This window comes from Leptosomus discolor, chromosome 3 (assembly GCF_034619465.1).
Source record: "Leptosomus discolor isolate bLepDis1 chromosome 3, bLepDis1.hap2, whole genome shotgun sequence".
In the NCBI taxonomy this organism is placed as follows: domain Eukaryota; kingdom Metazoa; phylum Chordata; class Aves; order Leptosomiformes; family Leptosomidae; genus Leptosomus; species Leptosomus discolor.
The window spans coordinates 2,875,625-2,891,139 of NC_141393.1; the positions used below are offsets into that span (position 1 = coordinate 2,875,625).

At 51.0% G+C, this 15,515-nt stretch overlaps 1 protein-coding gene across 1 annotated transcript; it reads right to left on the reverse strand.

The window, feature by feature from the left end:
* Nucleotides 1-258: 258 nt before the first annotated feature.
* DNAAF2 (dynein axonemal assembly factor 2) lies at nucleotides 259-15,084 on the reverse strand. Its single transcript, XM_086462964.1, has 3 exons — nucleotides 13,384-15,084; nucleotides 3,657-3,803; nucleotides 259-1,446 (listed from the first exon to the last, which is right to left on the reverse strand). The coding sequence occupies exons 1-3, from the start codon at nucleotides 15,082-15,084 to the stop codon at nucleotides 886-888; spliced, it is 2,409 nt and encodes an 802-aa protein (XP_086319090.1). The 3' UTR covers nucleotides 259-885.
* Nucleotides 15,085-15,515: the final 431 nt, after the last annotated feature.

Below are 15,515 nucleotides of genomic sequence, written 5' to 3' on the forward strand. Positions count from 1 at the left end.
CAGCTGTGGAACCAGGCAAATTTAACTTCTCTCTAAGGCACGTTTGTGTCTTGCCCAACTCGAACCAGAAGTTACTCAGAAGCGCTGAGAAAGGGAACTGAAAGTTTATTATTAGATATGTTCTTTGGGGTACCGCACTTCAGAGAGAGGAGCCAGCAAACAGCCTGCTCGAGCTCGTGGGGAACTGTTTCTGAACACTCCATCTACTCTGGATAAAGTCACTCCATTTTACAAACTGTAAATGTTTAGGAGCAGACCTGCAACAGGAGAGGATGTTTTTATTGTGCAATTGAATTTGTTCAGGCGACAGACCGGGGTATGTCTGGGTGCTGCGGCTCCAAAGTGATGTGCTCAGATGGAATACAGGGTATAAATGCTGATTATTTCTAGGAGACTAATTAGAACTTCTCCGTGTAATTAGAAATCTCATTTGATTGCTAAAAATCACTGCAAGTCTAATCCTGCAGTTATCACAAAATGAAAGGTTTGAAAAGTGATGAATACTGCTCATTTCTAGGTGGACTAAACACAGCAGCTCCCGAGGGAGCCCTCACAAGGAGAATAGACACAAATACCCCTGTGGTGTAGCAAGAGACCAACAACGTTATGTAAACTATAAAGACGCATTTTCTTCCGCCAGCTCAGATTCACCTTCAACTGCATCTTTCTTGGAAGTAAAACTGTTTCAGCCCATACACATGACCTGAAAACTCAGACCCATTAACTTCAAAAAAAAACGAACCACGTTAAGTATTCTGTGTTGGCACGGGAACAGAACTGTTTGAGTAGGAACCTGCGTTCCACTCTTAGCCCTGAAGTCATAAACCAGCATGTGGAAGTCGCAGCAAGCATCAAACAACAGCAGGAAATCCTACAATAATTAAACTAGTCCAATTCATACAGCAAAGAATTCTGAAACACGACGGGGCAGCGCGTTACGTGATCCCCGATGACCCGCACGCTCCCATCCTGCGCGTTCACTTCTCGCAGGAGCGGGGCGGCTGCTCTGCTGGCCGAGCCGCGCCGGCTCCCCTGGGCTGACCCCGCGGGCGCTTCGTCCCCTCCCGCTTTCGCCCGCCCCTCCAGCAGAACACCCGCTGGTTCTTCAGAGCCCACGGCCGTTGCTCCTGCTGTGACGGCACTTTCTAAATCTGGTTCCTCTCTCCCAGCTTCGCCAGGAATCGCTGAACTGGTGTCAGAAGGTTCATGCTGCAAACAATGGTGCGAACTACAACCTACTTTTCCTATTGTTTCAGCTGTTGCAAACGACGTGGAAGTTTCAGTGGTTTCTACAACACGTTCTCCTTCAACGGCGTCAGCTGCGGGACCGTTTGTTTCTGCTTTTGTTTGGGGGTAGTCGCCACCTGTCTTTTCAGCACGATCTCCTCCTGAGCTGCTAAGCGTTTCTTCCTCTCCATCACGCTCAGAACGGACCGCTTCCTGCGGCTGTCAAGAAAATAAATGAATTGGTTTACAGCTGAAAGGGACTGGGCACACAAAACTGCTCTAAAGCCAGGCCAAGACGCTTGTTTCTCCAGCATCTACTTCCAGAAAGCCCAGTCGGTAACGGTGCTGAGGTTTTCCTGATCTTGTACCGCGCGTGGGAATGAGTGGCAGGGAGGCCGGTCGCCTCCCGAGGGTTTCCTCTGCAGTAGGAAACGCTGCTGGGCCGCTGCCAAGGGGCCACAGCCTCCATCGGAATGAACAGCGGGGAAGACGGGCGAAGCACCACACCCAGGCTGTTTTCGAGAACTCGGGGGCCACAAAATCAGCCGAGGGATCTCAACTCTCATGGAGAGAAGCGTGTCTTAACCTCGCAATTAGGGAAATTACCGTCCTGTCAGTACGTAACTGGCGAGTGAGCCGCCTTCCTCGGTCGGCCTAAGTGAGTTAATCCCGAATTGCTGCATTTTGCCTCAGGAGGGTGTGAACTGTGAGACCTGGTGCTGTCTAGAGAGCAGTTACCCTACGTCACCATTAGCTCTTGACTGCTTTAGCAAAAAACAGCTGGTAACTCACATGTCCCTGTCCGTGGACCATCAGGATCCGGCAGGCACCTCTCCAGGAGCCGCTGGATTCACGGATCCAAAGACTGAGTCGCTCTCTCACATACCCAAGCCCTCTCCAACCCCAAAACCACTGCTCACTCCAGCAAGGAAGAAACACAAGTCCTTCCCAGCACTGGATGATTCTCCCACATGAAAGTGTGATGACTCAAGATAGCTTCCCTTTCCTAGGTACCAAAACATACGCATCTGCTCTCCAGCAATTTGAATTTTAACTTTTTTATGTACAATCCACAGTAGCTCCAAAAGTTAAGCCTGTCAAGTAATGCTGGAGCCACTATCTTAAGGGTAAACCCCTCAGTCCTCCAGCTTAGTTCCAGAGGTCACATGCTTCATGGAAACTTGCTTTCCAAGAAGCCATCTACAGATTAACTATATCTGCAGGCTCCAGTTCATGGCCACAGAAGTAGCCCGTTTGTCCCTGCATATTATCTTTCCTTTAAGAAAGGTTTTTAATTGATTTCTGGTACAGTGTCTACAAAGAAATCCCACTCGATTTGGGGGGTTTACCTCACATTTTCCTCTTTATAAAACTAACGTTTTGTGTTCTTCATCTGTCCACCTCCTATTTTGCAAAAAGAGGTCATTTTAATCCTGGGGTAGGCTTCAGAATCAGCCTACCTCGCATCCTTTATCTAGAGAGGGTGACCGAGGAAGAAGGGTGGCCTGAGCGAGGCCTTCAATACTGTAAGTAGTGAATCTGGGACCAGCGCTTACGATGAACAGTCCCCTGTTTAATTACCTAAACAACAGGAAAGCACCAAGCCTTCAAACACTTGGACCAAATAAAGATGATGAGACCCAAATCTTCACAGACAAAATCCTCAAGGTTTTCTCTACCTGTGCGACAAGGCGGAGAGAGTGAAGCAGCGGCCGTGACCGAGCACCCTCCGGCCATCTTGAGGAGCCCTTTCTGCTTCCCACTCCTAGGAAACAGGCTCTTTGCCTCTCCACTCCCTCCTGACCCCCAGGTCCCTCTGGGTAAGTTCACTTCTGGTTACCAGGCACCCAGAAAGGTGTCTGTGCAAAAGACACCATGCTTCAACCGTGGGCTCCGGTGCTTGAGCCCGAACTCTTGCGTATTTGAAGGACATAGATTATTCACTTCTTTTTTTTTTTTTTCCATTTTAAGAACATTCTGGTTTTTAGTCTGATGACCTCTGCCGTGACTTGTTTGCAGCACGTTGTCATCAGCTCCGACCTGGAAGCACTTGGGGCCCCTCTGAACGAGGGATACCAGGTAGGGAGGTGGTCATTTTTTTCTTTTAATACCAGTGACAGATTTAGCGTGTGCGTGCCACGCTGTATTCCTGCAAGGAGGAAGCACTGTCTTTAACCATTGTATCACAGTTCTCTGTCTTCCCAATGAAATATAAGAGGTTTCAACCCCTCAGTCACATTAAACAGCACAAACATGAACCTATGTTTCTAAAAACTGACATTTATACTCACAAATACCCCCTACCCCACGGTCTTCCCTGCTATATCAAGACAAAACAGGAACAAAGGTGTTTCGGTCAGATTTGATGTGATCTCACCAAAGTACATGAATCAGTCAGCAATCTGTACTACTGCCAGAGAGATCCTTACCTTCAGCCTGATTTGAATTCTGTCCTCGGTAACATCAAGCACTTCAATTAACGGCTGAGTTTCCAGTGCTGATTGGGAGCAAAAGGAAGGGCATAAAACAGTGCCTAGAAATCCATCAACATTTTCTTCACTGAGAAACAGCCTTTCCTGAAGAAAAGAAAGAGCAGGTTACGTTCTGTTCGTACTACACTTCAGCGGTACGGGAGCACGAACGTCACTCCGAAGCCTGGCCGCCGACTCACAACACAAGTTTCACAGCACGCTCGCGTCTCGATAGAGAGACTCCCAAGTCAGACATTCAGAAGTAACGAGGTGAAATGAAGACCAGTGCTTAGCTCATTTCGATTCAAAGTACAGATCTGCCTCATACACGAAGACGACAGACAGACATGTTTTCTCCCTTTCTAGACGTGACTAATAGAGATGTAGACTCCTTCTGAGGAACGATTCCCACCAACATCGTTCCACCGTCCTCACCTGTCTTAACATCAGGAAGGCGTTTTGCTTTTATGGATCTTTAGGAAAAGGCAAACACCTCCTTGGACTGTCACTGCAGGATCTTTGAACCCTCAGCCTTCAAGATCAGGCCTTCTAAAGGGAATGCTATGCAACATGCATGGCTATATCTGTTTCACCTCCCTCCACGGAGGCTTCTTGGATCTCCATTTAGGCAAGCGTAAACACCAGTTGGAGGAACCGGAGCGGTACCCACAGTGGAAGACAACAGTCTGGGACATGTTTTGAGGCTGTTAACACGCAGTTCACAAACAACATGAAACACGTTGCTACAGGTTTAAAGATTTAAATCAGTTACAGGTAATTAAAGGTCCTAAAATATATCCTGGAGGGGCTGTTTCATAAGATCTACAGAGCTTTCCCTGTCCTCATATTCTCCCTAAATCATCGGCTGTAGGCTGCAGGTAAGGACAGACCTTGGCACAAGAAAAATGGTTTACCCTAGAGGACTACCCGTATGTTCCTGAATTAACTTTCCTGTTTAACAATGAACTGTTTAATTGGAAATAGCAGGGAAAAGCTGCAAACCTTCTACTTTTAAGTCGTACTTCTAAATTTCTTGGTCCAGGTCTACCCTCTTGTCAACCCAATGCAAGTTACGTTCAGTTACCACTGACGTCTTGCGGACTGAGAAGCAAAAAAGGCAATTCTGCACATTTTTGGCCCCCTGTGGACATAGCCTTATGCACAGCCAGATGCCGCACTGTGTCTAAGGTACAAAATTTAACTGTCATCCTAAAAAAAATTATTCTGTACGGGAAAAATGAAACAGCGTCCTGTTTTTTCACGATTTAAATTAGAAATCACAATACGGAAAGTCATAACATACCTATGGCTGGCTTTTAAAACCAGAGGATTGAATTCATTTTCTATCCAGAAAGATTATAATCCAGGCAAATATCCAACATCGGATGCTGAGACGGTCTGTGAAAAGATTAAACTACAGCAGGGTTGCCCTGACAGAAACCCCCCAGTAACAACGTACTTCTTGCATTTTTGTACACCAAGCCTACAGCACTTATTCCCTCGCGTTGCTTCCTTTCCTGCCTGCCAGAGAGGGACCCTGCCAGCGCTTTATGCTTGCAGACATATTCTGCAGAGTTCAAGAGAAGGTGCCAGAGTAAAGAAACAAGGCAGGGAGTACAGACACAAAAATCTGAGCAGCACCGAAACTCCCACGAGCTCGCGACCTAGATCGTTGTCAAGGCCTTGGGCAGCCCAGAAGATATGTTTCCACCTCAGCAAGTATCGCTTTGCCCACGCATCACAGACAGAACAGCTCAACTTCCCTTCTCCGGGGTTTTCGGCACGCTGCCGAGCGCGACGGCGGTTCAGCCCGTCCCGGTATCCTGCCATCGCTTCGAAGGGAAGTGCAGCAAAGCACCCTCTGCTCCAGCACGATGATTCCCCTCACCCAGCTGAGAAATTTAAGTCACCTGCCAGTAATTCACCTTCAGCTGACACCCCTTCGCACTCCACATTTTCATCCAAAGAGCAAGAACGTTTTCCTAAAAGCTGGAGACTCACAATTTGGGAGGATTAAAAAAAGAGAGAGAGAGACCAGTGTTTGTTACTATTTTTCCTCCAAAATAACTGCTACAAGATCTCCACATCTCAACACCCCTTTGATAAAAGAACCACCGTGGGGTTTGGGTCTCAGCAATCTTGCTTCGATTCTCTGCTTTCTCCTGGACTACTATGACTGTGAGCAAGTCTCTTTGCCTCCATTTTTCCTATATAAAATGGTGGAAACAATCTTTTTTCCCCTCTGAACCTGTATTTGTTTTGTGCAGCGAGAGCCTTTTGTGAAAGGACTCTCTTACTGTGCATTTGTGCTCTTAACAAAGTTGGTGCCTGACCTTGCTCAGGTCGATGAGCGGCGTAACAAAAGAAATCACAGGTACAGGAATTGGGAGAGGAGATGCTTGAAAAGCTGACAGGCCGTGAAAAGTTTTCTGTTACGTCAAAATACAGCAAATGGCATCCTTAGATCGCTCCGTCTGAAGCGATTTTAACCACAGGGTCACCCGCAGATGCTGCAGGGCTGTTGCCTCCGCAGAGAACAGCCGCAGCGGCAAAGGCAGCGTCCCAGGAAACGCAGGAACGGTTTCATGGAAACCTTTCTGAAAAGGCAGGAGAGAGTTTACAGGCACCAAAGGAGAGATACGACGAAGAAACCGAGTGAATGTGAGGTTGAGAGAGCCCCGTCTAGAAACTGCCCCCGCGGGCCAGGGGTGCGAGCGCCAGCGCTGCACGTCAACCACGGCGACGAGAAGAGAGCAACGACCGTCCATCCTCAAGGCAAATACGACTTTGCACTTTGGCAACACACCAAATCAATCTTCCTGAAGGCCTTCTCCCTGATTAAACGCAAAATAATTTGTTTTCTTCATAGAAAACACCATTAAAAAAAAAAAAACAAACCACCAAACAACTGAACGGAAGGTCTGTTGATCAGTACTTTACATGAGGATAAAACGTAACTGCTCACGATGATGTTCCTGTCATTCTGACTAATTACTATAAACCAATTTGACCAGGTTTCGTACCAGCTCAACACGGTATTCCGAGAGCACCACACTCACATTTCAAGCCAGTATTTAAAATTTTATCACAGCACTACCCAGCGGCCTGCCATAAATCACGGTACCTGGTGCCGTGCGCGCAAGCAGTGCTGTTTGTTATCGATATAATGATTATCATTAGCCTGCTCAGCCAGCCAGCGACTGTAATTCAGCCTCTGCATTCACGGTGGGTATACGCTGAGGCATTTATATTACTGCAGATGTTATCAAAGCACAGACCTTGGGGGGAAGAAAAAAAAAAAAAACAAAATGATTCAAGAATTTATTTTAAAGCCTGTTTGCTCTGGCTTGGAAGAGCAGCAGAGGACAACCATCTCCAGATGATTTCAATGACCCCGTAAAATAATTTTTCAGTTTAACCAGTTTATTTTCTGATATTGATGATACTCTCTTAGCAACTTAGAATTAAATTTGGTTTTCCCTGCACATACTGTCATCTGCTGTTTGGGACACGTTCATTTTTCCTTGTGACTAAACTGAGACCGAATTAACATAAACATTAGCAGGAATGACTTTGGTTTCCAGAACACTTCATCATTCCCAACCGTCCTTGTATCGCACAGCACCGACAGCGCATAGCGGCAGCAGCACCGGCAGACACCACAGCGCAAAGCCGGTACCCCCGCGGCTGCCCTTAACCCTCAGAGAGTTTGTTCTGCATTGCTTTATCCCAGCTCGTAGCCAGTTACCGTCCAGAGTTACCTCCCCCGCAGGCAGCAACGGTTTTAAAAGCGGGACAGATTTCAGGCTTAAATTAGTTGCATGTCTTCTGGAACGAGAGGCTGATGCAAGTATGAGAAGGGACTTGGATCTCGGGATCTCCCGGCCGCGCCGTTTGGCGGGTCCCATCGCAAACCAGCTCAGCATGAGAATTTGAAGGTCCAAGTTTTGACGAATGAAAGTACCTGTACTGGGGGTGAAAACTTTATTATGAGGTACCCGTGACTGCAAAGATTAAACAGCTCAAAAGAAGCTTCCGTGAGCCTAATCAGCAGGTTAATAATGTTTCCTGACATAAGTGTTTTCTGTAAGTACGTTATTCCCATAATGCATCCAGCGATTAAAGGCTATTCAGAAATTTGTTTTATAGCAGAAGCAAACTAATTATGTTTGTTAATGTAGTTTGGGAAAGAGATTACTTCGAAAAAAATGAAACAAGTTTGTTCTGTTCTCCTTGTCTGTCCTCCTCTGACCTCTCAGAAAACTTGCCAAGAGTCCTGAAAGGTTGAGCAGAGAATTAACTGAACGAAAATTAAACCGTTGTAGGATTAAGCACAGCGGTCCTAGTTTCTAGCATCATCTTCTAAGAAGTGACCCCTAACTATTATATTAACTCTTTGTAGTAGCTTGCAAGTTGAAAATGACAACCCTGACTTTCAAAGAAAGCACATAACACAACTCAAAATGGCTTGGAAACACGGGCAAAACCCGGATGCAGCAGTACAGCATGTAGCTGGGCTGCCCCCAGCACCTCTGTGTGGCCTTGTGAGCATACCGCAGCGTCCCCTCAGCTCTCCGGTACAGATTCCTCCCTGCAAGGTGGCATAGGCTTAAAACAGCAACGTCTCTTACCCTTCCCCACACAGCCCTCTAGGTTTCACGCCTGGTTGACTCTCAAACCGAGAAAAACATTTCTCCACAAAGGCCCTAATTCTGAGATCGCAGAGCACAGGACAGCCCCAGCACGGCCCCAGGCAGCGTGCCCACAGGAGCACATCTAGCCCACGGCCTTTCCCACACGCTCTCAGTGCCGGGAGCATCGTAGCTCTGCCACCCACAGATCACCGAATCATTAAGGTTGGGAAAGACCTCGAAGGTCATCAAGTCCAACCGTCAACCCAACACCACCGTGACCGCTAAACCACGTCCCCAAGGGCCACATCTACACATCTGAGATGTTTGAGATGACTTCTTTTCCAGGGAACACACAGCCTTTAGGCAGCCCCACACCAGGCGGGTGTCCAGCATGGCTGGAGAGCACAGGATCTGCCTGGGCACAATAGACCTGACGGCACATACAAGACAAATACCGCGTTCAACGAGACAGCAAGAGGATTAATTACAAAGGCTGACAGTCCCTCTGTTGTAAAAACAACCAAAAATAATATTGTTCCTGTAGGGTTTTTTTGTGTAAACAGGTCACAGCGGGTGTTTGCCTTGGAGGAGCTCCCCATCGCATACCTGTTGCCAAAGCAGAAGACAGAAGTCCAGGGGTTAGAAACAACACGTGGCAGCCGGTGCGCGCAGGGAGCAGAGGTCACGGGGCTTCGGCGTTACCTACCGGCTGCTTTCTGAAGGAAAAAGCAACAAGCCCTTCAAAAGGATCTCCTTCACCAGGCGCTGGTGGCTGTGCCAAGCAGAAAAATCACACCTCTTTTTTTTTGATGCTCAGTAACACACACCCGTCTAAAACATTCTCCATGAAGGCACCAACCTTCACACGGAAGGTAAAACAAAGCTTTCACACGGCTACGCCATTCCCCTTTAAACACCTATGTTAAGTAATCCTCACAAACAGCATAGCTCACGCTTAGTTCAAACCAGGAACTAATCAAGAATGTTTAATATAATATTCCTCACACTGTAAATGTCAAAAAACCCATCAATGCATAACAAAGCAGAGGAAACATTGCTCCCTGCTGTTCTCTGCAGCCCCGTGGGGGTTTACCTGAGTTAAATCTTAATATTCCCCATGACAGAACACGAGGTTTTATTACAAAAGGGATGGGCTGACTGCAGCAACTCCCTCCCTGGCAAGAGGGACCGCAGGAGGGAAGCACCGACCAGGAGAGCGAGCAGGCATCCTCTGAACAAACTCATTTCAGTCCACTGAGAAGAGCGGGAAGGGTGTGGATCAGCATGAAAGGGAATTATGACTTTAAGCAATCTTTTTCTAATCACATGAAAATGAGCACACATGACCCAAAAACTGCAGGCAGAATTAATTATCTACCAAACGTGTTCCACATGTCAGTATAACTGAGCCTCCAAGTCTCAGTAGTTCGGCTACACCCACCAGAAAACCAGGTTTTACTTCTGTTAAGAACTGAACATTTAACCCCAGGAGACCAAACAGTAAAAGCCAGCACTTTACAAAAGCGTGATTTCCACAACTGCCCCACCCCAGCTCTGCCATAAACCAGGACATTCCTCGGGAACCTGGCCTGGCAGGCTTATACGTTTTATTAATGGTTATTTAACATTCAACCACTCCTTTTTCATCATTTACTCCTCAGGCTCTGTGGTCTTCAAATGAAGGGGGAACTCTCTGGTGCAGGAGTTTCCTAGGCCTGAGCTCCCAGGATTTACACCAATGGAAGTGAGAAGTGTCGAAGGCATTAGCGGAGGAGCTGCGATAAAGAGCAGCAGAGGGAGCACAACCCACGGCTGGTCCTTCGAGGCAAAGAGGAGATGGTGATTCTGGCAGTGGGGAAGCCAGGCAACTTTCTCAGGCCCCTGGAAAAACAGGGCTTGGAGCGAGCCCTGCAGGAAGATCAACGCCGTGAGGCCTCTCGTGGAGTGATTGAGCACAAGGCCAGTGACAAAAGGTAACTTTTAAACACCTGAAATGCGTAACCCTGGTCCACGAGGGCCAAAGTTACAGAATCTTTATTTTTATAGGATTTCTGCTCACCCTAACAAGCGTGTGGGCATTAGGGTTTAGTCAAGGAGCGGAACTACGCAGAGAGAAAGAGAAGCAATGGCTGCAAGCGCTGATAAGAAGTTAGGGCTCACAGTCAGCAGCGAGCTGACTATCTATCGTATGGGAAAGAGGTAAAACCAAAGCAGCATCAAGAGCCATCAAACAAAGGAACGCTTGCAATGACACAGTTAAAGTCCGGGGAGGACTGGTGCTCTGTAAAGACTTGCTGAAAATAAGCACTTGCTGGGGTGGGAATTCAGACTGCTCAGCATCTATGGAAACTGAGCTCTAAATATATCATCTTTCAGCACAGGGATTCAAACACATCTGACTACAAAAGGAAAACCAGTCCTTGAAATTCTGCTTCAAAAATGATGTCCTAAGGACAAGCTCAACTCATTCTTCCACCAGTATCTGTATCAGACCAATAAGTAAGAAGCAACTTCCCAGAAGACAGCGGAGTAGGAATTTCCTATCCATAAAAAAATACTGGCCTCTTCTTTCACCGCACGCTATCCTCAGGCACCGCTGCTGTGGGAGAAGAGATTACAAACAAGCAGACAGCAGCGTGGCGGGGAGGTGCAGGATAACACTCCTGCTCGCCCAGGCCACCGAAAGCTCCCTGAAGGGATTAAACGGGGCGCTGCTGCTGCGTGTGTTCCTAAAACACTCCTCTATGACTGACACAACTGGCAGATCTCAATGCAAGAACCGTAGCTCTGATTTATAGAAAGAGATTCAAAGCAGAAAAACACCAGAGACGACAGCAGACAAGTTGAAGAAATCAACGCAAGTAGAAGCTACCGTGAGCAAATAGTTAATGGACAGAAGACAGCATATAATAGTAGCTCTAATTAAATATTAATTTTTCTCACTTCACTCTGAGTGAATGCAGCTATCAGCGCTGGCACAGGCGCTTTTGGGAAATAGCACAGTTAAAAAAAAAAAAAAAACAATCAGAACAAATGACTTCAGATTTGACTTTCAGCTGCTTCAATTTGCAGGCCCTGTGTCCAAAAGGACCGCACCCCAGAAGAAATCAATCTTCTTTAGTTTGCTACATGAATGAGTGGCTGGGAGGCCTATGACTAATGCCCAATCTCCTCCCCCCACCCGAAACATTTTGCAATATATAATAAATTCAGCACATTCCAAGATATTTTTTTTTTTAACTCACAAAAGAGTAATAATGACCCAAACTTCACCACTGGATGGCTTTTTAACAACTTTCAATCAAAAGATGTTCCCCCAATCATGGTAAAAAATGCACATACCAAATACTTTCAATCATTAGACCGAGACCAAAACGTGCAGAAATGTCCATCGATCACAGCACTAACGAGATACCGCAGCAGAATTTCCTGTTCCCAGACTGAATTCTCAGCCATATCCCCACACAGAGTCACAGCAAGCGGCTTTGCTGAAAACCTGCATTTCGGCCTGCACGCCAGAGCACGAGGAATCGCACGGCCACGCACCACGGCACATGATGAAAGATACTCAGACTACGAAAAGGCGGATAAAACGCCTGTAGTTCCTACCCCGTGGCTTCGGTACCTGGAAGGAAAAGCAGCAGTAGTTTGCACGGTGTCTTATTTGACGACGCATCGGCACCCAGTACTCGATCACACCAATTAAGGATAGTGCCAAACATTCCATGGCCCCCACTTGCACAGACTTGCAGGCTCCTGCTCCGGTAAAAGCGAAGGAAATGCCCCACAAACAGCCCAATGTAGGTGGTTCTCAATAAATTCATCATCTTTGATACTTATCCCAAAATGATCAGCTCCTCCTTCAAAGGAGTTGCTATCACAGAGAAGATAAGCAGCCTGCTGAATGGGAAACGTGGAGATTCAGCTCTGCGTACACTAACTGGATCAATATCTTTCAGGATCGTGCAGTATTTTCTAATTGTAGGGAAGGAGCAATTAGGATACTCCAAGCCACCATCCCAGTGGATATCCTTTAAGCCTGCCAGTTTTCTGGACTTGCACCCCCGTGGTACACGATCCAAACGGCAAAGGATTTTATTATTCTAAAATCAAGACAAACTCCAAATCACACGGCTGAAAGGTTGCCCAAGAATTGCGCAGTCTTAATCCCTGCTCATGAGGAGCTGTTTGAAACTCTGAGCTTACAGGGTGACAGAGCTCTCCACAAAACTTGTGCGAGCGCTTCTTGACAGCCAGCACGCCGCAAGGCGAGCATCCCTTTGCGGGGGCACTGCCAGCTCTCGGCAGGCCCTGCCGGCCAGATGCAGCAGGCGGGCCAACCTCCTCCCGCCACAGCGAGCGTCGCTGCCGGACAACCCATAAAACAATAAAACATCTAAACTAGAATCCTATTCGGACTAGTAAGAAAAGACGAACCAGCCCAGCAAAACGGCCACCGACAGCAGTTCACAGCTGCTGTTTGCTGGACTACGCTGCTTGAACTAACGGGTGTGCCTGCGGCTGTAAGTGGGAGTTCTGTCCTCAAATACAGACACAGGTACACACCGCTCACACACCTGCGTTTCATGACACTGTAGGCACGTGCGTGTACGTCTGGTGTATTATAAACATCTCCTTCCTTCACGCGAATGGGCTGCATGAGCAATGTACGTGGCCTTAAGGGCTAATGCTAAGGACGCAGGCAGGCTGTTTTCACTCATCATCACAATTTCCCTTAGAAAAAAATCAGCACAGGAGGCAAAAGGCATTTCAATTCCAAGGACGAAGATGTCAGCTCTGTGATGTGACCTTTGTGCTGCTCGTACAGCACTGGCACTAATTAGGTCGTTCCACTTACATCCTGTACCAGCTCTCTGAGGGAAGCAGCTTCCGTCACTACCAACCTCTTCTGAACTCGGACCGCTAACCCAACAGCTCCCTGCGCCACCGTCCAGAACGAATCCAAACAGCAGAAGTCACACACCCCGCCGCGAAGCGGTGGCGCTCTGGGGAGCGTGATGCACCAAACCCTGCCATGTGGAAGCCGTTACCTGCAGAGCGGAGGCGTCAAGGCCGAAGCAGAACTTCTCCCAGGGCCCGGTGCTGCCGGGGGCCTTGGCGAGGCCGATGGCAGCGTTGTGGGCAGACACGCTAACGCTGGTCTCGGGGGACGCCAGCCTGTTTGCGGGAGGAAACTCTAAGAAGAGGGCATAGGTGCCAGTGTCACTGGAGAAGCGGAGGCTGTAGTGGTTCGTGCCCACGTCCCCGCTGAGGCTCTGGGGCTGGATGCCGGGCACATGTAGGAGCAGGGTGAGAGAGGCCTCATCCTGCCGGCAGTGGAAGGGAGGGCACAGGGCGGCCTCGGGGCTGATGGAGCCCCGGGGAAGAGCCATCTCGCCGGGGCTGCCCTCTGCCGCCGGCGGGGCCTGGCTCTCGGCTGGGCACGGAGGGGTGTCCCCGCCGAGGCCGCTGGGCGCCACCGGCCCGGGGCTGGCGCTCGGAGCGGGGGAAGCGGCGCCGGAGCGGGGGGGCGGTGGCGGGTCGCCACCCGCGGGTGGCTCGGCGGGCTCCCCGCCGCCACCACCACCACCACCACCGCCACCGGAGCCCGGGGGAGCAGCCGCCCCGCCGCCCGCCTCAACCGCCGGCGGCTCGTCCAGCCCCTCCGCACCGGGCTCGGCCTCCTGCTCCAGCCTCTCCCCGCCCGGGCCTTGCGGTTTCGGCGGGTCGGGCAGCGGTAGCACGGGCAGCGTGACCAGGAGCTGCCGCTGGGCCTTGTTGAAGGCGGCCCGCCCGCCGTTCTCGTCCACGTCGTAGGGGAGGCGGAGGCGCAGGCGGTAGGCGGGACTCTGCGAGTCGAGGCGCAGCTCCCGGCCGCGGATCTCCAGCGCGGCTTGGGCGGCGGAGCGCAGTAGCGGCAGCTCCACCGTCACCACCAGCTCCCGCGGTACCGGGCTGGGCGCCGAGTCGCGGCAGCACCGGTAGTCTTGGAGGTCAACGTAGGAGCGGTGGCGGATGCTCCAGCGCGGCGTGGTGGGGCCGGGGGGTCGGGCCGGTGGCGGGGGGGCGGCGGTGGCGGCGGCGGCGGCGGCGGCGGGCGGGAAGGGGAAGGGCGGCAGAGGGGTGTCGCCGTCGGCGGGCGGCGGCGGCGGGGCGGCGCCGGGCAGCGGGGTGCGGATGACGGGCGCTTGCGGGACGCCCTTGTACTTGGTGCCGCGGAGGACGGCGGCGTTGGCGCGGTCGAGCTGCACGGCGCAGTGGCGTTCCACGGCCTCCAGCGCCGTGTCGCTGAGGAGGCGACGGAAGCGGGCGCTGCGGGCGGCCAGGCGGAGAGCCGCCGGGTGGAAAACCACGTCGTAGACCCAACGGCGGTGGCCGCCGCGACTCAGCTCCTCACGGCCCGGCGCTAGGCTGTAGGGCAGGGCCCAGCGGTGGCCGCCGGGCTCCGGGCGGGCCTGCGGCGCCCCGACGTGCGGGTTGCTGCAGACGTTGAGGTAGCAGCGGCGGGAGCCGGCCTGGCTGGTGCGCAGCACGTAGCCCGCCGCGGGGTGGACGAAGCGCACCTCCACGCCGCGTTCCCGTTCCAGGGCCGCCACCTCCTCCTCGTACAGCCGACGCTGTTCCGGGTCGGTCAGCTCCGCCGCGTACTCGGCGAACAGCTCCCGGAATTTCTCGTCGCGGAAGGCCCGTTGGAGCCGCTCCGCCTCTTCGGCGCTGAGCTCCAGCTCTTCCAGCCGCCCCGCTCCCGCCATGGCTCCGGCCCGGCCGCTCTCGTTGCTGTGGAGACCCCAAACAAGATGGCGGCTCCGGCCGGGCTCGGTGCTATGGTGACAGTAAACAAGATGGCGGCGCCGGACTCTTCCGGCCAGTTGCGATGGAGACGCCAAACAACGTGGCGGGCTCTTCCTCAGAGCCGATTCCTCGCCACTCCTGAGCGCTCCATCCCGGCCTCCCTGAGCCTTTCCCTTCCTTTCACCTCAGTGGCTTCGTGGTGGCCCTCAGCCCTCGCCCCTGGCCTCCACAGGGGTGGCTCTCTGCCATCCCCTCCTCATCCCCTGCTCCCCCCCGTCCCACGGCTCTGAGCTGGCACCGCCTTCCCCTGCTCAGCGGGCACATTCGGAAGTGCTGGCACAGCCCCCCCCCTGCGGCTTGGGGGTTAGACCCTCGGCAGCTCACCTCCCTA